Here is a 21163-nt window from a genome sequence, read left to right as displayed (position 1 = left end):
TCTCCCACAAATCACATATGGAACATGCATTTGAAAAAAACAGACAAACAGGAATCCACCCCTTTGGAAAGAATCCTAACCGAAATCCCAGGGAATGAAAACTGGGGGAATGAATTACATTTAAAGGGGCACCTCTCAAAGCAGCAGATTTCCATACATTTGCCAGCCGATGAAAAGAGAGAGTAATCACAAACAGAAATAATGAACAGGGCTGGGGGATGAGTGGGGGACTGGGAACACTTCATTCTCAGAATGAAGAATTCTTGAGAAAAGTTCCAGAAGGGTTGTAAAAAATGCAGATGAGGTGGACATAAGTGTCTTCCAGAAGGCCAATTCTCCGGCCTGACCTGTCTCCTCAATCCAATGGAGAAAGAGCTGAGAGAGAAATGGAATACGAGAGAATAAGACCTTGTTGCCTGCTCTCATCTGCTCAAGTACCAAAGAAATGGAAAAAGATTGGTTGCTGGGCAACATCCCCTTCCAAAGAGGTCAAGTATTGCTGGGCTCATTCCTGAGTCTAAGGCAGGAGAGGGGAGCTTGGAGAGAGATTTTATTGATTCCTTTTGTGAATTAGGGGGCACACTTAGGGTGAAGATTACCCTTTTTTCTTTTTCTTTTTAAAGCAGCCTCTTGAGAATCACCCAATAGTTTCAGATTCCTCTTTTGAAACTTATCATTAAGAAAATTGTAGCATTAATTAAGGAAATCAAAAGAATGTGTGATAGGGTTATATAAGGGTTATGTAAGCAAAAAGTCTAGATTTATGCTGGAGGCTGTGCTGTTGCAGATTATTAACAAAGTTTGCTCCTCTCAGCAAGGATAATCATATAATTGTATAGTTGGGGCAGACCCTGGGTGCTTTTTAGTCCGACTTCCTGCAATGCAGGAATCTCAACTAAAGCACCAGTGCCAAATCTCGTTCCCATGGCTGTGGTTTCACCAGTTAGTAGGAAGAGAGAGTGGGAATCTCATTCATGCATTCATGTGTGTCATTAATTAGATTAAGTACAGAAATATATCTTGTGGTAAGCTGGACCTCTTTCCTCCAGACCCAGCACTCTGATCAGTGTATCACACAGTTTCAGCAGAATAGAATTGCCACCATTCCATTCCCCAGCAGAGGACCTGCTTGAAGGGAATGACTGGCTAAGCCCTGAACATCAATACAGTACTAAAATGAGAAACACACTGCAGCATTTTGTTGCAGATACTACTTGTACATTTCCCAAATTTACATGCCTTTGTGCGGTTGACACTATACCAGAAACATAAGGAATAACTATTTACCTTGAAGGCAAAGAAGTGGTCAGTGTATTTATCACCAAAGACAAACTTAGAGCCAGCATCTGTGTATTCCAAGAAAGTCTTAAAAGAAAAAGAAGAAAAACTGTTAAAAACAAAGCAAAACACTGGCAAGAAATTTTGCCTAGACAACAATGTGCTACAGATGATCGACACACTAAGTGTGATCAGAATTTTAGTGCAAAATTCTTCCACTATACATGTTATATGTAATTTCCCCTACTATATAGATTTTTGCAAACTGGTATTATTATTATTATACCCTGCCCATCTGGGCAGCTTCCAGAACATATAAAAACATAATAAAATGTCAAACATTAAAAACTTCCCAATACAGGGAGATGTCCTGTAAAATTGTGTAGTTCTTTATCTCCTTGACATGTGATGGGAGGGTGTTCCACAGGGCGGGCACCACTATTGAGAAGGCCCTCTGCCTGGTTCCCTGTAACCTCACTTCTCGCAGTAAGAGAACTGCCAGAAGGCCCTCGGAGCTGCACCTTAGTGCTGAACGATGCGGGTGGAGATGCTCCTTCAGGTATACTGGGACGAGGCCATTTAGGGCTTTAAAGGTCAGCTCCAACAATTTGAATTGTGCTTGGAAACGTACTGGGAGACATGAAGATTGTTTAGGACCGGTGTTATATGGTCCCAGTGGCCATGCCCGGTCACCAGTCTAGCTGCCGCATTCCCCTGATATTGTGCAGTTTTGCATGTTACTTTCACACTTGGCCGCATTAGTGTACACATCACTTGGGGGGAGAAATGCATTGCAAAAAATGGATAAGTGTGTATTTTGAAGAATTTTGAAGGTGTGTTTCAAGTCACATATTGTTTTGGAAAATGTGAATTTGGTAAGTTTGACCTGAGATGTGAACTGAATCAAATTGCCCCCCCGCCCATCCCTAGTCCCACCTGGTCTTCCTCAGTAGGTGGATCTGTTGAGAATAATACAATGGGACTACCTAGTGGAGCCAGAGATGTTGCCAGAGATTATACATGTGGGTGAACTGATGACTGGCTAAGGATGCAATCATAGACTTATTGTGTGCCTATCCATACTTGCGTTTGTCTCGTGATTTCCACTCACAAGTCTGAGAGGTGGGTTGTTTTTTTCCTCCCACCCATTTCCCTGGAAAACCCACTATTTACTGCTTAATCAGAACAAATATTGATCCACAGAAAGCCAGATTGGCATTTGTTTCGATTTAGCAGTAAAGTGGGGAAAGTGGCAGGACAAAACAAACAAAAAACCGCCTCTTGGGCTCATGACTTTAAATCACAGGACAAACAGTGTATGGATGGGACCTTACCTGGGAGTAAATCCTATTGAGCTCAATGAGGCTTTCTAGACCTGCAGGTAGAATCCTAATCCTGCTCCTGCCCTGCATCCCTGCACATGCACAGCCAGTTGGAAATGATGCTCAAGTCTCTTATACAGTATTTCCATCACATCAGAGTACAAAGAGAAGTGGCCATCGTCATTCTTATTTTGTGTTAAGTTGGCCTGAGCTTTTCCTGATCCAAACAACAGTGCTTCAAATGTATGGTCATTGTGGACTTCCGGAGGCGGCGCCATCGGCAATGGCGGAATCCCTCTAGTTCTGAGGGACATAGCTCCGCGGAAATTGGGTCTTGCTGCTACGGCGAAGCGGGGACCCCTCTGAAACCACAGGCGGGTGAAGCCTGTGACCGTGGGACTCGGCGGGCACCTTCAGCGCCCCCCCAATTTGCAAAGGAGCCCGGTTACGGGCTCCGGAGCGAAACGGGGTGTTTGGCGCGGTGCTGAGAGTCAATTGCTTCTTCTGTGGAGTGAAGCCGCACAGCTGTTGCCGGAGAACGCTGACCTTTTTCCTGTGACAATTCGGCTATCAAACAACTACCCGTGAGTAGGTTAAGTTTAAAGACCGGGGAATAAGGGGAAAAAAAATATTAATTTGGCACCGAAGTGGGAAGGTGTAAACAGGAAGTCCGCCTTCCGTTTCTTGTAAACAGATCAAAGCAAAGACTGTCTCAGCCAAGACCTTGAAAATTGCTTTAAAAAGACTCAAATCCTAACATCAATATAAGAGAACTCCCTCCCTGAGGTGCAGGAGAGGGGAGGGAGAAGGGGGAAGTAATTTTTGCCTGCAAAAAAAGAGAGAAAAGGGAACAAAGACCACCACTTAATGCCTGGGAACGGACTGCCAAGGGACAATAGAACTGCCGTACTGTGAATCGCGCTGTTTATGGACAATGCAACTTTTTGACAGCTAACTCTGTAAGAGAGATACTTTGATTCTGAAGGGTTTCTCCGGACTTGAAACTGTTGCTTACTTCGTTAAAGGGGGGATTTGGAAAAGTTGGAAAAGTTACTTTATTGTTACAAGTTTTGACTGTTACTGTGTCCCCCTAGAGGAACTTTGAAATTGCTACAATTGGCCAGGGAATTTTCCACTCTAAACTGGCCAGGGGAATTTTCCACTATAAAACAAGTTCTAACCGTGGGACTGACCTTGATCCTTAGATAAAGTGTTATGGCAAATTTGCCTCAGGAATAAACAACAAGATCGGGTAAAATTAGACTGCAGCAGCGAAAACCATCAGCATCTGGCCCTTCTACTCCACCAGGGGAAGATTCTGCTCAAGTTGGGCTAAAAGGAATGGCATCTGAAGAGGGTTTAGCTTCAGCATTAGGAAAAATTTTTGAATCTTTGGAAAAATTAAGCAAACAAGTTGCTGAAGCAACAATTAAAATTGATCAAAACACTTTAAGCATCAATAACTTGGGGCAGAAGGTGAACTCAAATACAGAATCTATTGAGAAACTGCTGCAGGAATCTACTTCGAATTGAAAGACAGCTGAAGAAGCAAAAGAAAAAGCATTGGCTGTAGAGGAAAAGATACCACCGATATGTAGGCAGCTCGAGGATCACAGGTCATTGCTGTCTATGATTGAATTAAAAGAAAAACAGACAAATTTAAGGATCAGGGCTGTACCTGAACTTGAGAAAGATAGTTTGAGTGATTTTCTTACGCAGGAATTTGCAGACTTTTGGAACTTAGATTTAGATAAGCAAGATTTCAAGATAGTAAGCGCTTTTAGACTTGGAAGAGGGGGGAGAAAGAACAGGGTGAGAGACTGTTTGATTACCTTCCGAACAAAAGAGGAGAGAGACAAAATATTGAGTCTGCACTTCCAGAAGACCTTGGAAATACACGAATCAAGAGTGGAGATATTTAAGGACATCCCGAAACACCTTTTGGATCTTAGGTCTAATTACGGAGATCTGGTGGCCCTGTTGAGAGGAAATAGAACCGTTTTTAGGTGGGAATTCCCCCAAGGCCTATCCTTTACCTTCAAAGGGAGAAAGTTTAAAATAAGATCAGTGGAAGATAAAGAAAATTTTTTGAGAGAGCACGGAGAAGACCTGTAAAAAGAAGCTGAAGAAGAGTCAAGAGCATTAAAACCAGGAATACAAGACATAGTACCACTACCTTTGGGACTGGACAAGCTAGAGAAAGTGATACCACCGTCAGAACAAGAACAACTACTGGGTGCAGTTGGAGGAAAAGCAAAATAAACACACCATGTCTCTGCAACTATTAAGTTGGAATATTCATGGCTTTAATTCCCCGGAGAAAAGGAAAAAAGTCTTTCATTTATTGAAAAAGGAACAATTGGACTTGATTTGTTTACAGGAAACACATGTGATAAGGCTACATAGGAAAGTATTGACTAATAAAAGATTGGCTCAAGAGTTTATTTCATCGGACAAGGTCAAAAAGAGAGGAGTAGTAATCTATGCAAAAGAGAGCCTATCACTGAAATTTATATTTAAAGATGACCAAGGAAGATTTGTGGCAATTGAAATCCAAACACAAGGAGAAAAATTTTTGATAGTAGGAGTATATGCACCAAGTGTGGGGAAATCTGAATTTTTAAAGAAGTTGCATGAGACATTGTTGGACTATATGGATTACAACATTATCATGATGGGAGATATGAATGGAGTGGTATCTACAAACATGGACAAGTCACAGAGACAGGTAGTTACCAAAGATGGCAGACTACCAAAAACTTTTTTTGAGATGACTGACAATATGGACTTGATTGACATTTGGAGAATAAAGAATCCCTTGGGTAGAGAGGGAACTTTCTTCTCTGAAGCCAAAATGACATGGACAAGAATTGACCAAATCTGGATAACTAGAGGACTGGCACCTAAGACTCGAAAAGTGGAAATTTGCCCTAAAACTTGCTCCGACCATAATGCTGTGAAAATGGAGATTAAATTAACACCAACCGGTTCCTTCAGATGGAGGATGAATGACACCTTGTTTAGAGACCAAGAGGTTACCAAGAAGGCCCAAAAAACCTTGAGAGACTATTTTGAGATAAATATGAACACCACCATTGAAAAAAGAGTAATCTGGGACGCAAGCAAAGCAGTTATGAGGGGGTTTCTAATTCAACAGAATGCAATAAAGAAGAGAACTCAAAATGAGAAAAAAGACAAAATTTTGGAAAAAATAAAAGAGGGTGAAAAGAAACTGAGAGCGAAACCAAAGTCACAAGAGATTCTGAGAGAAATAAAGTTATATCAAGTTCAATATATGAAAATGATGAATCAGGAAATTGAATGGAAAATTAAACAGATGAGACAAAGGACATTTGAATCGGCCAATAAATGTGGAAAACTGTTAGCTTGGCAAATGAAAAAAAGACAAAAACTTAACACCATTACTAACTTGGAAGTGGAAGGAAAGAATATTCAGAATCCAGTGGAAATTAGAAAATGTTTCCAGAGGTACTTTAAACAGTTATATACACAAGGGCCACAGAAAGAGCTCGATATAGACCAATTCTTAAAAACAAATGGACTACAAAAAATCTCTCAAGAAAACAAGTTAATGTTGAACTATAAAATCACAGAACAGGAGGTGGAAGGTGCCATCCAGAATATGCAGCTGGGCAAATCTCCAGGGCCGGATGGCTTAAACTCAAAATACTATAGATCTCTGAAAGATTGGATAATTCAACCACTAAAGGAGGTTTGTAATGAAATTTTGGAGGGGAAAAAAGCGCCAGAGTCGTGGAAGGAAGCTTATATTACACTTATACCGAAAACTAAGTCTGAAAAGACACAACTTAAGAACTACCACCCCATATCCCTGCTTAACGTGGATTACAAAATTTTTGCAGACATTTTGGCTAAAAGACTAAAAAAAGTATTAGTGGAGGAGATACATAAAGACCAAGCTGGCTTTCTCCCGGGCAGACATTTGTCTGACAACACGAGGAATATAATTAACATTTTGGAGAAGTTGCAAGTGAACATTAACACTAAAGCAGTCTTAATCTTTGTAGATGCGGAGAAAGCCTTTGATAATATTTCTTGGAGTTTCATGAAGAAAAATCTTCAGGGGATGGGGGTTGGTCAAGGGTTTGAAAATGGTATAAGTGCAATTTACTCAGAACAAAAGGCTAAACTAATTGTTAACAATGTGGTGACAGAGGAATTTAAGATAGAGAAAGGGACATGACAAGGCTGCCCAATTTCCCCATTGCTCTTTATTTCGGTCCTGGAGGTTTTGCTAAATATGATCAGAAGGGACCGCCTGATTAAAGGTATACAGGTCGGAGCCAAACAGTACAAATTGAAAGCTTTTGCAGATGACTTAGTACTGACGTTACAGGAGCCAGAATCTAGTACTAAAAGAGTATTAGAACTATTTCAAGAATTTGGTCATGTGGCAGGATTTAAGTTGAACAAGTTGAAAACTAAAGTTCTTGAGAAAAACTTAACACCGATTGAGAAAGAGAGGTTTCAGAAGGAGACAGGTTTAACATTGGTTAAGAAAGTAAAATACCTGGGGGTTAATATGACCGCTAAGAACTTAAACTTATTTAAGGACAATTATGAGAAATGTTGGTCAGAAGTGAAAAAGGATCTAGAAATATGGTCAAATTTGAAGCTTTTCTTGTTAGGTCGAATTGCTGTTATAAAGATGAATATATTGCCAAGAATGTTATTTTTGTTTCAATCATTGCAAATTTTGGACAAAATGGTCTGTTTCAAGAAGTGGCAGAGAGACATTTCTAGATTTGTCTGGCAGGGCAAGAAGCCCAGAATAAAATTTAAAATACTAACTGATGTAAAGGAAAGAGGTGGATTTGCCCTGCCAGACCTTAAACTCTATTATGAATCAGCAGTATTTTGCTGGCTGAAAGAATGGCTGCTTCTTGAGAACACAGACATTTTGGATTTAGAAGGTTTTAATAACGTTTTTGGGTGGCATGCATATCTGTGGTATGACAAGGTTAAAGCACATAAAGCATTTAAAAATCATATTGTCAGGAAAGCATTGTTTAATGTCTGGATAAGATATAAAGATTTACTTGAAAACAAAACCCCAAGGTGGTTATCACCGATGGAAGCGAAGGCCCAGAAAAAGCTCAATATGGAGGCCAAATGGCCGAAATATTGGGAGATTTTGGAACAAGAAGGAGACAAATTGAAATTGCAGAGTTTTGAGAAATTAAAAGATAAAGTGCGAGACTGGCTTCATTATTATCAAATAAGGGAGGCTTACAATTTGGACAAAAAAATTGGCTTTCAGGTGGAAAAATCAAAATTGGAAACAGAACTGTTAGATCCCAAAACTAAGATACTTTCAAGAATGTATAACTTGCTGTTGAAATGGAATACTCAGGATGAAACGGTTAAATCAGCTATGATTAAATGGGCACAAGATGTTGGACATAACATTATGTTTGCTGACTGGGAACAGTTGTGGACCACAGGTATGAAATTTACGGCATGTAATGCCTTAAGAGAGAATATTATGAAAATGATATACAGTACAGGTGGTACATGACACCAGTCAAGCTTGCAAAAATCTATCATTTGCCCGATAATAAATGTTGGAAATGTAAAGAAAATGAAGGTACATTCTTTCACCTTTGGTGGACGTGCCCAAGGATAAAGGCTTTCTGGGAGATGATATATAATGAAATGAAAAAGGTATTTATATATACCTTCTTGAAGAAACCAGAGGCCTTTCTCCTGGGCATGGTCGGCCAATTGGTGTCAAAGAAGGATAGAACTTTCTTTATGTACGCTACAACGGCAGCAAGAATACTCATCGCAAGGTATTGGAAGACACAAGATTTACCCACCCTGGAAGAATGGCAGATGAAAGTGATAGACTATATGGAACTGGCGGAAATGACTGGCAGAATCCGAGACCAGGGAGAAGAGTCGGTGGACGAAGATTGGAAGAAATTCAAAGACTATTTGCAGAAACATTGTAAAATTAATGAATGTTAAAATGATGTTGGATTGAAAGCAAGCGGCCTTAGCAACAAGGTTAATAAGAATATGTAAAAATGGATTGATAATGGATGAAAATATAAAGTTATAATATGTTGAGATATAGAATTAAGATAAAAACAAAGAGGGAAAGAATTTGCTGAATTAACCATTCGAAATGGAATACAAAAAAGGGAGGTGTGAGGAGGTCGTGGAAATAAGTAAACGAAATTTAAGATATGAAAAGATTGATTTGTTTTTAACTATTTTCTATTTATTTTTTCTGTATTTGGTATCTTTTTTTAATGTATTTTTGTATTTTTTGTATTTTTTTTCTTTTTGTTTTCTTTTTATTCTGTAACTCTTCTTTTTGTAAAACTTTAATAAATATCTTTAAAAAAACAAAACAAATGTATGGTCATTGTGCAGCCTCAGTGTTTGGACCTGGGTCTTCCAGAGAGTTGCTGTAAGTTCAGGTGTGTTTGCAATGCTTTCTACTCCCTTCCCACAAAAGCAGCTGCTAGTATAAAAGGTAGAGGACTGATGGTTTTAAACTGATGGAGGCATTGTGAGGCTGCCAGTTAAATGTCATTGTGGTTAGCTTACTGCTTTTAGAAATGTAACAGAATGTACTTGTTCTGAACAGCAAATGGAAAATGTTCAAGAGTTGTAGAGCTGCATTGTTATAGGTCTAGTAGTTTGAAATAAATGAACATCATTCACCATAAACAACTCCTTCAGGTACTGTATCTATTTACACAGGTTCATGTCCAGTACATTTCCTTGTTTCCTAAAAATAATTTATGCTGCACTTCCTGCACTTACTTCTTCACCTGACTTTTCCTGGCCCAAGAGAAAATATTTCTGTATGTTTAATTTATCCAAATGGTTACAGGTGTGAATCTGGACCAGTGAATCTGTTGGACTCAAGCTCCCATCATCCCCAGTCATTGGTCATGCAGGCTGGGCAGCAAGGTCAATGGTTGCAGATGATGGGAGTTGTAGTCCAACATACAGTGGTACCTCGGGTTACATACGTTTCAGGTTACAGACTCTGCTAACCCAGAAATAGTACCTCAGGTTAAGAACTTTGCTTCAGGATGAGAACAGAAATCGCGTGGTGGCAGCGGGAGGCCCCATTAGCTAAAGTGGTACCTCAGGTTAAGAACAGTTTCAGGTTAATAATGGACCTCCGGAACGAATTAAGTTCTTAACCTGAGCTACAACTGTAATTGGAGGGCCAAAGGTTCCTCACTCCTAGTGTAGACCTTTGCACTAATGCTTCAATTTTAACTGGTTAACCCTGACAAGTACTATCTTAGCAGAGGCATCCCTCCATTTCCCACACAGAAGGCCTTTTCTAAAATGGAACCTGCTTTGGCAATGACTCATTGAGCCCAACATCCTGTTCTCACAGTGGCCCCCCAGATGCCACTGAAGCAGGACTCATGCGCAAGTGTGCTCTGTCCTCCTGCGGTTTCCAGCAACTGGTATTCACAAGCATTGCTGCCTCTGACTGTGGAGGCAGGGCAATAGCCACCATGGCAAGAAACTGACAATATTATCCTCCATGAAAGGAAGATGAAGGCGCCCTGGTGGAAAAATGGACAGTCTCATCTTGGCCGGGAGTCACACACATGGATCAGGCTGTATCCCAAGTAATTGCTCTATGAGTGATCTACTTTGCTGCTTCCCTTCAGAAAACCCTTCCACTGTCCCACTTTAAGTGGGACATCTTGGAATTACAGAAGACATTCTGGCTTCGGATAGGATCCCAGGGTATCCTGTTTTGGCTCCCGCCAGAGTATGCCCTCGTAAGAGATGCCTTTTTTGGGCTTGCGCATGTCACCTGGCTCCTTGAGCGGCAGTGTGACATCTGCTCCCACCCCAGTGCCACTGCTTGTTCTAAGCTTACTTCTGGGTTCCCTCAGTCAACCTCTGCTGACGTCGGGGTTGGCCCATTGAGCTAGTGAGTATTGTTGGGATGCGTCCAGGGAATGGGGGCAACTCGCAGGCCCCCAGCTGGCTCCAGCCCACCGGCCAGCAGCCGGGCAAACTCCGGCCTCCCTTGGAACAGCATCAATCAGCGACTCATAGCTTCAGAAGCCTTCAGAAACTTGAGCACGCTCTAATCAGCAGTGTGAATAACTCTTCATAATGGAAGTAGCGGACAGAGGCATATGTAAAGCGTATTTGCAAGGATTTTATTCAGCATAGTTCAGGACAAAGAAAACATGTCTGCTCTCTTTCGTGTCCAAGAGCAGGAAGCACAAAAACAAAAGCTATCCACAACGGAAGTTCCCAGCAGGCTGTGCTGGACTGTAAACAGGCATGTGACCCACAACAGTCTTGCCTGTTCCTTTTCAGGTGGAACAGAACATCAATATCCTAACAAGATTATCTCTTCCCCACCACCCCCACCCGCCTTCTTGTCCACCATGGGATGGATCTCTTAGATCTAGGTCTCTCTCTTTCTCTGTCCCCCTTTAATGTGACCAGCAGCAGTCACTCTATCACCTCAAAGTCACAGCCCCAAAAGACGTGTGTTTGTGGGGTGTTCTCATGTGAGTCATGTGACTTGCATAGCCCCAAAAGATGCGCATCCTGATTTTCCTCTGCAGCTTGTTGGAGAATATGCTTCAGCCCCAGGACGTGGCAGATAAACCTACTTTGGGATAGCTCCTCATGGAGCCACTCACATGGGCTCTCTTTCCCCTCCCGCAGCCACCCGCGCAGCTCTTCTTGCTGATGCATATAGGTAAAAAAAATGGCTTACCTGCACTTGACCACCAAGCCAGTTGAATGCATCGAATCCTACTTTTGTCCTCAAAGTTATTAGTCCAAGAATAAACTGTAATCCTATTCCCCAGATTACTGGTCTCCATACAACCTAGCCATGCATCAAAACAAAGAAAGCAAAAAGAATGACAGGCACTGGATTTAGAATGCAAATTTGACCAATCTAATAGCAATCTCAGGTGCTGAGCATGAACAAGGTTACAGTCCAAACAGGGCCACTAAGAAATATGAAAGCAAAATCTACAGATACAGGGAAATCCCATTATTTGCAGAAGTACCAAAAATGTTTTAAAACTAAGGGGACCAGAAGAAAACACCTTCCTAAAACAGTTATTTGAGGACTGAGCATGCTCAATAGCAATGCTGACTGACAATTGGAAAAGGAAAATTAAGGGAGGGGAGTAGAATGCACTTCTTGAACTCCTAACACCTTGCCATATATATCTTATATATTACAGCTTAAAATTTCTTGTATAAGGGAAAAAACCTGTTAAAGGCACATGTGTGTATTCATGTTTTGTGGTTTTAATACTTGACCATTTGGAAGAATTTTACAGTCTAAGCTTCCAGAACGTACTTATTTCAGAATATGAAGTATCCCACTATGAACAGTTCTATCCTCTGTTTTGCGGTTTTCTCCCAGATTATGAATCTTGACTATTTTAAAGCTAATGGGGTCAGGTTTGGATTTCATTGTAACAGAACTGGCCCATGAGGGGCAATAAGACTCATGGGAAAACACAAGATGACTGGCTTATTATCACTTGGTGTTTTTAGGAATACTATGTGGAGGATTATGGGTTACAATCAAGACATTAATTTTTCCAGAAAAGTGGTTTAACTATCAGAATTTGTATCTGTATGCAGTTCCTCTTCTATGTTGCTTATTTCCTCATATACAAAGAGACTTAAAAATCTTAGGAAACAGCTCAGTGACTTGTGGTGAACTAGGGCAGTGGATTAAGGTTATGATTCCAATGAAAGCTTTGGTTCTCGGCGCGAAAATCAGAGTTAACTGATCTTCTTTGGTGATCAAAGAACAACCTTCTATTGTCATCATAACAGAGATGATTGTAGCAGATTATGTATCCCCCCCCCCAAACCAGAACTCTCAAAATCTGGGATATTCATAAAACAAGGTGAAGAGGACACTGGATTCTATTAAAGATGCAGTTTGGCATTTCTGGGTATGCTAGTGAACCTTCCTCTGTGTTCTTCATTGTGGCTTGTTTCTATTTATTTATTTTATGCTTTATTGTTCGTAATTATATTTGTACAACAAAAACTCATAATCATCATTACCAATCCATCAAAAAACATCAATCATTACAAAAAGTACCGTATATACTTTTTCAGCAATAAATTTTCTTCACGAACATCTGACTTCCCGTCCCTTCCATATTTCTTTCTTGTAATATTGCATGATTTTGTTTAGTTGTTTCATAACACAGTATTTAGTGTTTCATATATTTTTCCTTAATATAAATTTACAGAGTTTACTCGAAAGCTATTACCATATTCAGATTGCAGCAACTATTTTGAAAGTATCTCTTAATGATCCCATTCTAAAATGAAGTTTTCCCTAGGTTTATCTCTAATTCTTTCAGAAAGATAGGCTAACTCCGAATATTCTGTGGCTTGTTTCTATATGTTTCTGGAGCCCTGACTAGGTTTAGGGTATTTTCAGCCCTCTTAAACTTAGGCCTCATCTTCAAGATTCTGGTACAACCCAAACATTTCCTTCTGAGTGACCTGGCCCAGTTGTGACCATAGGAGATAAAAGCATCTGCCTAGAGTGTTTTTTAATAAATTGTATTAAAAGTACTCACATCAAGCCTCTGACTTAGTTTGACTCCCAAATTGGGTATTTGTCGGCAGCAGATACATAATTATTTAGGAATCTTGCTGCAAGTAAGCTTATTCGCCAGGGATCCAAATCTATAGTGTTAGTACATGAAGCCACAGACAAAGCAAATGTAGAACTCACCTTAGTTGGGTACTTGGAAAAGATCAGCATCAAGAAGACATACATTATAAGGCCGCCAAAGGAAATGAGTTGGTTGGTTCCTTGTCTGGCAGTGTCAAAGACAAGCCAGCACACGATGGCAGCTGCTAGTGATATCCACACTGCCCTAGGTAAAAAGATTTACAACCGTCATCTTGGTCAAAATTTCTTTTCCCTTCAGCTTTAGGCAACTTATTTATATAAAAAATGGTTACATGCCTTTCACCATGGGGCACAATAAAACTAAATCTGGAACAACCACAAATCACTTCCAGTAACAAAACAGAAGCACTATTCTGGTACCACCCTTCCTCACAAAGCACACACGCTAAGCCAAATGCAGCCCGCCATCTCTGTGAACGGCTGCCCACCACAGGCTCAAGAACTCTCCTGTTTCTGCTACTTGCCTTAGGGTGTGACAGCAGGAGGGTTGTCATGCAGGTCACAACAGATGGCTGGTTGAACCTTGCTCAGTTTTTTTGGGTCATCATAGGTTGTGCCATCTTCACAAGAGACAGAAATGTATGTTTCCCACTTCTTACTTGAATGGGATGGGGTTGGTTTGGCTCTTTCCCAACCAATGAAGGTTTGAGTTGAGGTTATTTCCAGGAAGGTTAAGAAAGCAATAAATTGTAACCAAAAATACAACTACGCATTTTTATGCATAGCTTAGGATGCTTACATTCCATTGAAATCAATGCAGATTAAGAATATAATGCCATGCATAGTGCAATAAGTTTGGAGTTAGACTAAATGGATTTTGGGGGGCTTCTTCAAGCTTGTGATTTTAAGACAGAATTTCTCCAAAGACTGATCAAATAGTCAAACCATGCCCTTGAGGTGAAAAACCGGGATGCGTGTCTTCCAGGGCTGCACTCCCACACAAGTCATGAGACCTGCGTAAGATCATGGCCTCTCGAGACCATGCACAAGAGCACAGTGCCTCAAACCACCCATTTTTGGGCACTGCATGAGATTGCGACCCTGAAAAAGTGCTTTTTTCAGGGTGAGATAGTGGCATGAGATGTCTGTGCCCAAAGTGGGCACTGGGCTCTTGCAAAAAAAAGGGACATCCTAGTTTTGCCAGGACAGTTGAGGGGTATGGTCAAACTGCTTTCTTTGTTAAATTAATGCCACTATCTAGGTCTGTTAAAGATTGGCTTTGTTATGTAAACTTGGTCCAAAGTTTCATTATCATAGCAGGTGATGCTTAGATGAGGGGCTAGGCCTCCCTCCCTTCCCTGGCAAGAGCAGGTGTCACACAAAGGCCTCATCTGCTGTCTGTGAGAATCCAAGGCTGTGGTATTGTTGCTCCACCTAAAAACCTAATGGTGGGGAAAGGTCTACTGGAGTGTCAGTGCTGTGAAGTTTCCATCTTATGCTCACTCTCTATATATTTGAAAATAAACCATATGTCACAAAGACTCCATAAGGCTTCAGTGACCTCCTTTCCAACAAAACCCAACCCAAGGCTGGGACTCCTGTGAATTCCTTCTGCTCATCAGTTGGAGCGTTTGTAACAATATGTTCTTAGGGTTAAGGTCTGCTTAACTCAGTGGGACTTGCTCCCAAGTAAGCATGCATAAGATGTTAAGGCCACCTGCAGGTTTGCGTGAATATAGGCATTCATCTTTCAGTGGTACATGACCTTTGAGAGGCATGCTGACCTCTCGGGTTATGTTTCATCCCACATAAATGTTTTGAAAATACTTTACAATTACCTTAAAACAAATAAACAGATATAAATCATCAACACCCCCCCATATTTCCTCCCTGTTTACCTACAAACAAGACAAGGCATATATTTACGGCTGCCAAAAAGCAAGGAAAAACTAGTCTGGCTTACTCTTGCTAAGAATGCAAGAACTTGAGAACAGGCTGCGGGATCAGGCCAAAAGCCCATCTAGCCCAGCATCCTGTTCTCACAGTGGCCAACCAGGTGTCTATGGGATGCCCCAAAGCAGCACCTCAGCACAACAGCCAACTTGTGATCCCCAGCAGCTGTCATTCAGAGGCATACTGCTTTCGACAGTGGAGGGCGGCAGCATCATCCTGGCTAGTAGCCATTGATAGTCTTGTTGTTGTTGTTGTTTAGTCGTTTAGTCGTGTCCAACTCTTCGTGACCCCATGGACCAGAGCACGCCAGGCACCTCTGTCTTCCACTGCCTCCCGCAGTTTGGTCAAACTCATGCTGGTAGCTTCGAGAACAGTGTCCAACCATCTCGTCCTCTGTCCTCCTCTTCTCCTTGTGCCCTCCATCTTTCCCAACATCAGGGTCTTTTTTTCCAGGGAGTCTTCTCTTCTCATGAGGTGGCCAAAGTATTGGAGCCTCAGCTTCATGATCTATCCTTCCAGTGAGCACTCAGGGCTGATTTCCTTAAGAATGGATAGGTTTGATCTTCTTGCAGTCCATGGGACTCTCAAGGGTCTCCTCCAGCACCATAATCATCAATTCTTCGGCGATCAGCCTTCTTAATGGTCCAGCTCTCACTTCCATACATCACTACTGGGAAAACCATAGCTTTTACTATACGGTCCATGAATGTGTCTTTCAAAGCTATTCAAGTTGGTGGCCATCACTACTCCTTGTGGGAGTGAATAGGAGAGGTTCCCTCCTAGGGGGACTTTGATAACCTTTCGATACCAATGAACTAAACACTAAAATCTACTAAGTGCCGCACTTCAAACTGCTGTGAAAAAAGACAGCTGCAGAGGTGGCTTCAAATATTGCCAGCTCTTGCCTACCCGTCTTATGGCTATATATACTGAAATTGACTTCTGCAGGGTTAAGAAGGCACTAACATTTGCCAAGAACTAACACCTAAAGGTCCATCTTCGGTGTTCATAAAGCTGCATTTATATTCCCTGCCTCTTTAAAAATTAATAAATCATGGTTTCAAAGTGTGATTTCAATGAATACATTATGTGATTATTATGAGCTAGAGCAACTAACTCATCTGCAAAGAAAGGAAACCACCATATTTACCATTTCAGCCAAAACCATTGGGTATCCAGAAACTTCCCACAAGGGGAAAGCGATTCTGCGATTCTGTCCTCATATCTGGCCATCAAAAAGTCCCAGCAGATGAAGAAAATGCCCAGGATGGTGAGTACAAAGAGGGCCAAAGCTCTGCGAAAATTCAAGATACAGGCCGCAATTACCATGGCCAGATAAGCTGTCATGGAAACAAGCATAGTCATAAATCAGATATGCCATATATGAGGCATGCTCATTGCATACAATACCTGTCCTCCCTTGTTTCCTCTCCCAACAAAATCCTCAAACATCTTTGCTATAATTATCCAAGCCTTTGTTTGGAAAACAGCACTTCAAACAGTGCTACTTGCATAAGCCAGTGCACTTATTGGCACAATTTTCCTTTCCATTTGAGATAAGCAAATGCTTGGGGAAGCATTCAGTTCAATCCCTAACATCTCTAGTTGAGGCTGGGGAAAGAATCCTGGAGGAACCTGCCAATCACTGTAGGCAGCATTGAGCTAGAATCTAGCTGCTAGATGGATCCAATTCATCTGGCTTGGTTTAAGGCAGCTTCCTATGCTGGAATGCCGGGGAAGAGTGAGGTCCAGCTCTGAGGGCCTTCTGGCGGTTCCCTCACTGCGAGAAGCGAGGTTGCAGGGAACCAAGCAGAGGGCCTTCTCGGTAGTGGCACCCTCCCTGTGGAACGCCCTCCCATCAGATGTCAAGGAAATAAACAACTACAGTGGTACCTCCGGTTGCAGACGGGATCCTTTCTGGAGCTCCAGTTGGATTACTAGGTTTCCGCAACCTGAGGGACCGCTTCTGCGCATGTGTGTGCGTGGCAGCAGACCACTTCTGCGCATGCACGTAGCATGGTAGAGCGCTTCTGCGCATGCGCATGAGGCGAAACACTTCCGGGTTTGCCACTTTCGCAACCTGAAGTTTACGTGTAAGCCGAGATGCTACTGTATCTGACTTTTAGAAGACATCTGAAGGCAGCCCTGTTCAGGGAAGTTTTTAATATTTGATGTCTTGTTGTGTTTTTAATAATCTGTTGGAAGCTGCCCCGGGTGGCTGGGGAAACCCATCCAGATGGGCAGGGTATAAATAAATTAATTATTATTATTATTATTATTATTATTGAGGAGGGAGGATGGTGGAAGCATCCTTACCCAGCAAAGCAGAAAGGACCACTCACACTATCACATCTAATGTTTAACTAAGCCAAATTTCCATGCTTCACTGACAAAGAAAATTAGAAGAAGACTTGCTCACATTACACTTGTTGATATGTGTGTATCTATTTGAAATTCTCTGTTTCTGATCAGAGAAGAGTTGAGAGCTCCACCCCAAGTGCAACATTTCCCCATCACCACATACCTTCATCACACAAAAGGTACATTTTAAAAAGGACAAAAGATTCTCACATGCTAATTTATATATATAGATGCACATTTGGAAATAATTACTATAATTTACCGTATTTTTTGCACCATAACACTCACTTTTTCCCTCCGAGAAAGTAAGGGGAAATGTCTGTGCGTGTTATGGAGCGAATGCCTACGGATGGCGGGGGGATCTGCTGCAGTCGTGAGCAGAGGATCCATGGTTTCCCTTCCTTCCCTCCTCCGTGGCTCGCTTTGAAACAGCAAAGCGGAAGAAGAGCCGCTGAGTGGGGGGGGGGGGAGGAGAGGGACAGAGAGCCTGATTGCTTTAAAGGAGCAAAGCGGGAGAGGAGAGGAGCCGCTTACACGAGTGTAAGCGGCTCCTGTCCGGTTGGCTCCTTTAAAGCAAGCCACTTAAAACGTGGTTACAAAGCACAGATCCACATGGATCCTCAGGATTTTTGCACTGGGTCACCCCAAATTCACCATCAGATCACATAGCATGTCCATGGCTACAGCTTGCACCAAAAAAATCACACACCCACTGTTGCCTGGGGCCGCAGTGGTGCAAAAACGTGGTCACAAAGCATGGATCCACATGGATCCTCAGGATTTTTGCATTGGGCTACCCCAAACTCACCGTCAAATCACATGTCTGTGGCCACAGCATGAACCACAAAAATCATACATCCACTGTTTTGTGTAGAATATTTTTTTTCTTGTTTTCCTCCTCTAAAAACTACGTGCGTGTTATGGTTGGGTGCGTGTTATCGAGCGAAAAATACGGTATTTATTATTGGGTAAGGAATTAGGGGCTGGCCAAAGAGCAGATGAGAAGGAAAGACTAGGGAGGATGAAACAGGTAACTTGACTGTTCACACAGAAAATGTGAGGTTATTCAACACTCACTTTTTTCCTCCTAGAAAGTAAGGGGAAATGTGTGTGCGTGTTATGGAGGGAATGCCTACGGGTGGCGGGGGGATCTGCTGCAGTCGTGAGCAGAGGATCTATGGTTCCCCTTCCTTCCCTCCTCCGTGGCTCGCTTTGAAACAGCAAAGTGGGAGAAGAGCCGCTGAGTGGGGAGGAGAGAGGGACAGAGAGCCTGCTTCTTTAAAGGAGCAAAGCGGGAGAGGAGAGGAGCCGCTTACATGAGTGTAAGCGGCTCCTGTCTGGTTGGTTCCTTTAAAGCAAGCAGGCTCTCTGTCCCTCTCTCCTCCCCACTCAGCTCGCTACATAGCAGCAAAGTTTTTCAGCTCGCTAAGCTGGAGATGAGCGGGGAGGAGGGAGAAAAGCAGAGCCTGCTTGCTTTAAAGGAGCAAAGTGGGAGAGGAGAGAAGCCTTCTCCCCTTATACCCCTCTTCTGCATTATTAGTAGCATCCTTCTCCACCCACCCCACGCGTGCTCCTTGTCCCTTGAGTGCTTTTCCTTCCCTCCCCACTTAAAACGTGGTTACAAAGCACGGATCCACATGGATCCTCAGGATTTTTGCATTGGGCTACTTCAAACTCACTGTCAGATCACATGTCTGTGGCCACAGCATGAACCACAAAAATCATACATCCACTGTTTTGTTTAGAATATTTTTTTTCTTGTTTTCCTCCTCTAAAAACTATGTGCGTGTTATGGTCGGGTGCGTGTTATAGAGCGAAAAATACGGTAAGTAAAAACAACACCACATCTACTCTGAATAAAACTTAGTTGAATTCCACTCATAGTGCTTCAGTCTCTGTTCTTGTGAAAGGGAGAGGATAATGCAAGAACTGTAGACTATCAGACTATCAGGAAGTATTTCAAGGAGACCTGGCCAGTCTAGGGCAGGCCCAGCTACCTGTTAGACCACAATCTGTATTCTGGTCCAGGGTAAAGGTAAAGGTAAAGGGACCCCTGACCATTAGGTCCAGTTGTGGCCGACTCTGGGGTTGCGGCACTCATCTCGCTTTATTGGCCGAGGGAGCCGGCGTACAGCTTCCGGGTCATGTGGCCAGCATGACTAAGCCGCTTCCAGCGAACCAGAGCAGCGCACAGAAACGCCATTTACCTTCCCGCTGGAGTGGTACCTATTTATCTACTTGCACTTTGATGTGCTTTCGAACTGCTAGGTTGGCAGGAGCAGGGACCGAGCAATGGGAGCTCACCCCGTCACGGGGATTTGAACCGCCAACCTTCTGATCAGCAAGTCCTAGGCTCTGTGGTTTAACCCACAGTGCCACCCGCGTCCTAGGTAGGTCCAGGGTAGGTTCAGTCATTTGAATGGAAGCTATTTTGAGGTTCATGGAAGAGCTTTGGAAGAACCAGAGGCTCTAATGAAAGAAAAGCCATGACTTAGCAAAGCCAGTCTTTATTCTGTAATATAATGTGATCATTTAAGACAGAATTGGCTCCCATTGAGGGACTTTCATGATTTGGTAAAATGGATACATTATTGGCTCATTTCCTCCCATGGTATATTTAAATGAGGAAGTCTCTGCGATCACCAGTAAAATAAGTTCTGTGTTTCTCCTTTGCACACAAGTGCCCAAGTCCCTCAGACAACAGCAGAAGTGCTTATGAAAAGGAACCAATTATTTAGAGAGGCCTTTTCACATATATTTCTCACTATTTGCCCCAGAGCCTGTGTTGTGCAAATAGCTAGAGACATGGAAACTGAATCCTTAAATATTAGCTCCCATGGTAAAAAATAAAAATAAATAAAGTGTGCTTTGTTTTGCACTGTGAGGCAAGTGCCTACATGTGGGGTAATGTGAGATTAATGCATGGCGTTTCTGCAATCCTCTCTTCGTTGTGTTTTCATTAAAGATTAAGGTGGGAGGAACCACCTTACTGATCCAAGTGCAAAAGGTAGGAATGAACAGCCAGCTTTGATAACTTCATTTTCCAACTTACAGTGTGAACATGTATTTGCTCCAGGAGAATTATTACAAAAAGGGGTTTACAAAACAATATTGCTGAAACATACCGTATTTTTCGCTCTATTGGATGCACCGGACCATAGGAGGGGGAGAATAAGAAAAAAAATTTTTTTTCCTGTTCTCCCCCTCTAAAACAAGGTGCATTCAAGAGCAGGTCGGGGAACAGCCCAAAGGCTGAGTGCAGCCTTGCCGCTGCCCCCCGAGCTTGTGGAGCTGGCGGTGGGGGGAAGCGCTGCTTTCCTCCACTGCCAGCCTCAAAGATCCCTGAAGCTTTTGGAGTGCAGCTGCACTCCAAAGGCTTGAGGCTTCAGGGACATCCTTTGTAGCCTCCGCAGGGCAGCGGGGTGAAGACACCCCGCTGCCCTGCGGAGGCTTTGCGCAGCCATCCCGAAGCTAGAACAGCTTCGGGCTGCAAGCTGCTATCCGCAAGCCTTCGGAGCCCGGTGGGAACTCCCGCAGGCTCCAAAGGCTTGCGGATAGCTTCCTGAAG

At 42.5% G+C, this 21163-nt stretch overlaps 1 protein-coding gene across 2 annotated transcripts in view; it reads right to left on the bottom strand.

Moving 5' to 3' along the window:
* Positions 1–21163, bottom strand: part of SLC28A3 (solute carrier family 28 member 3) — a 55205-nt gene that overhangs the window by 16440 nt on the left and 17602 nt on the right. The window contains exons 5-8 of one of the 2 annotated variants that reach the window (XM_083576834.1): positions 16385–16574; positions 13381–13525; positions 11371–11484; positions 1288–1365 (exon numbers count right to left, since the gene is read on the bottom strand). In XM_083576834.1, coding sequence (XP_083432960.1) covers positions 1288–1365; positions 11371–11484; positions 13381–13525; positions 16385–16574 — 527 coding nt within the window. The remainder of the gene's footprint in view (positions 1–1287; positions 1366–11370; positions 11485–13380; positions 13526–16384; positions 16575–21163) is intronic. The other variant, XM_083576835.1, reaches the window with a different exon arrangement.

The sequence above is a fragment of the Podarcis filfolensis genome (genome assembly GCF_964270895.1).
Source record: "Podarcis filfolensis genome assembly, chromosome: 11".
NCBI classification, from domain to species: domain Eukaryota; kingdom Metazoa; phylum Chordata; class Lepidosauria; order Squamata; family Lacertidae; genus Podarcis; species Podarcis filfolensis.
The sequence above is the reverse complement of the archived record's forward strand: the minus strand, read 5'-3'. Positions and strand labels throughout refer to the sequence as shown.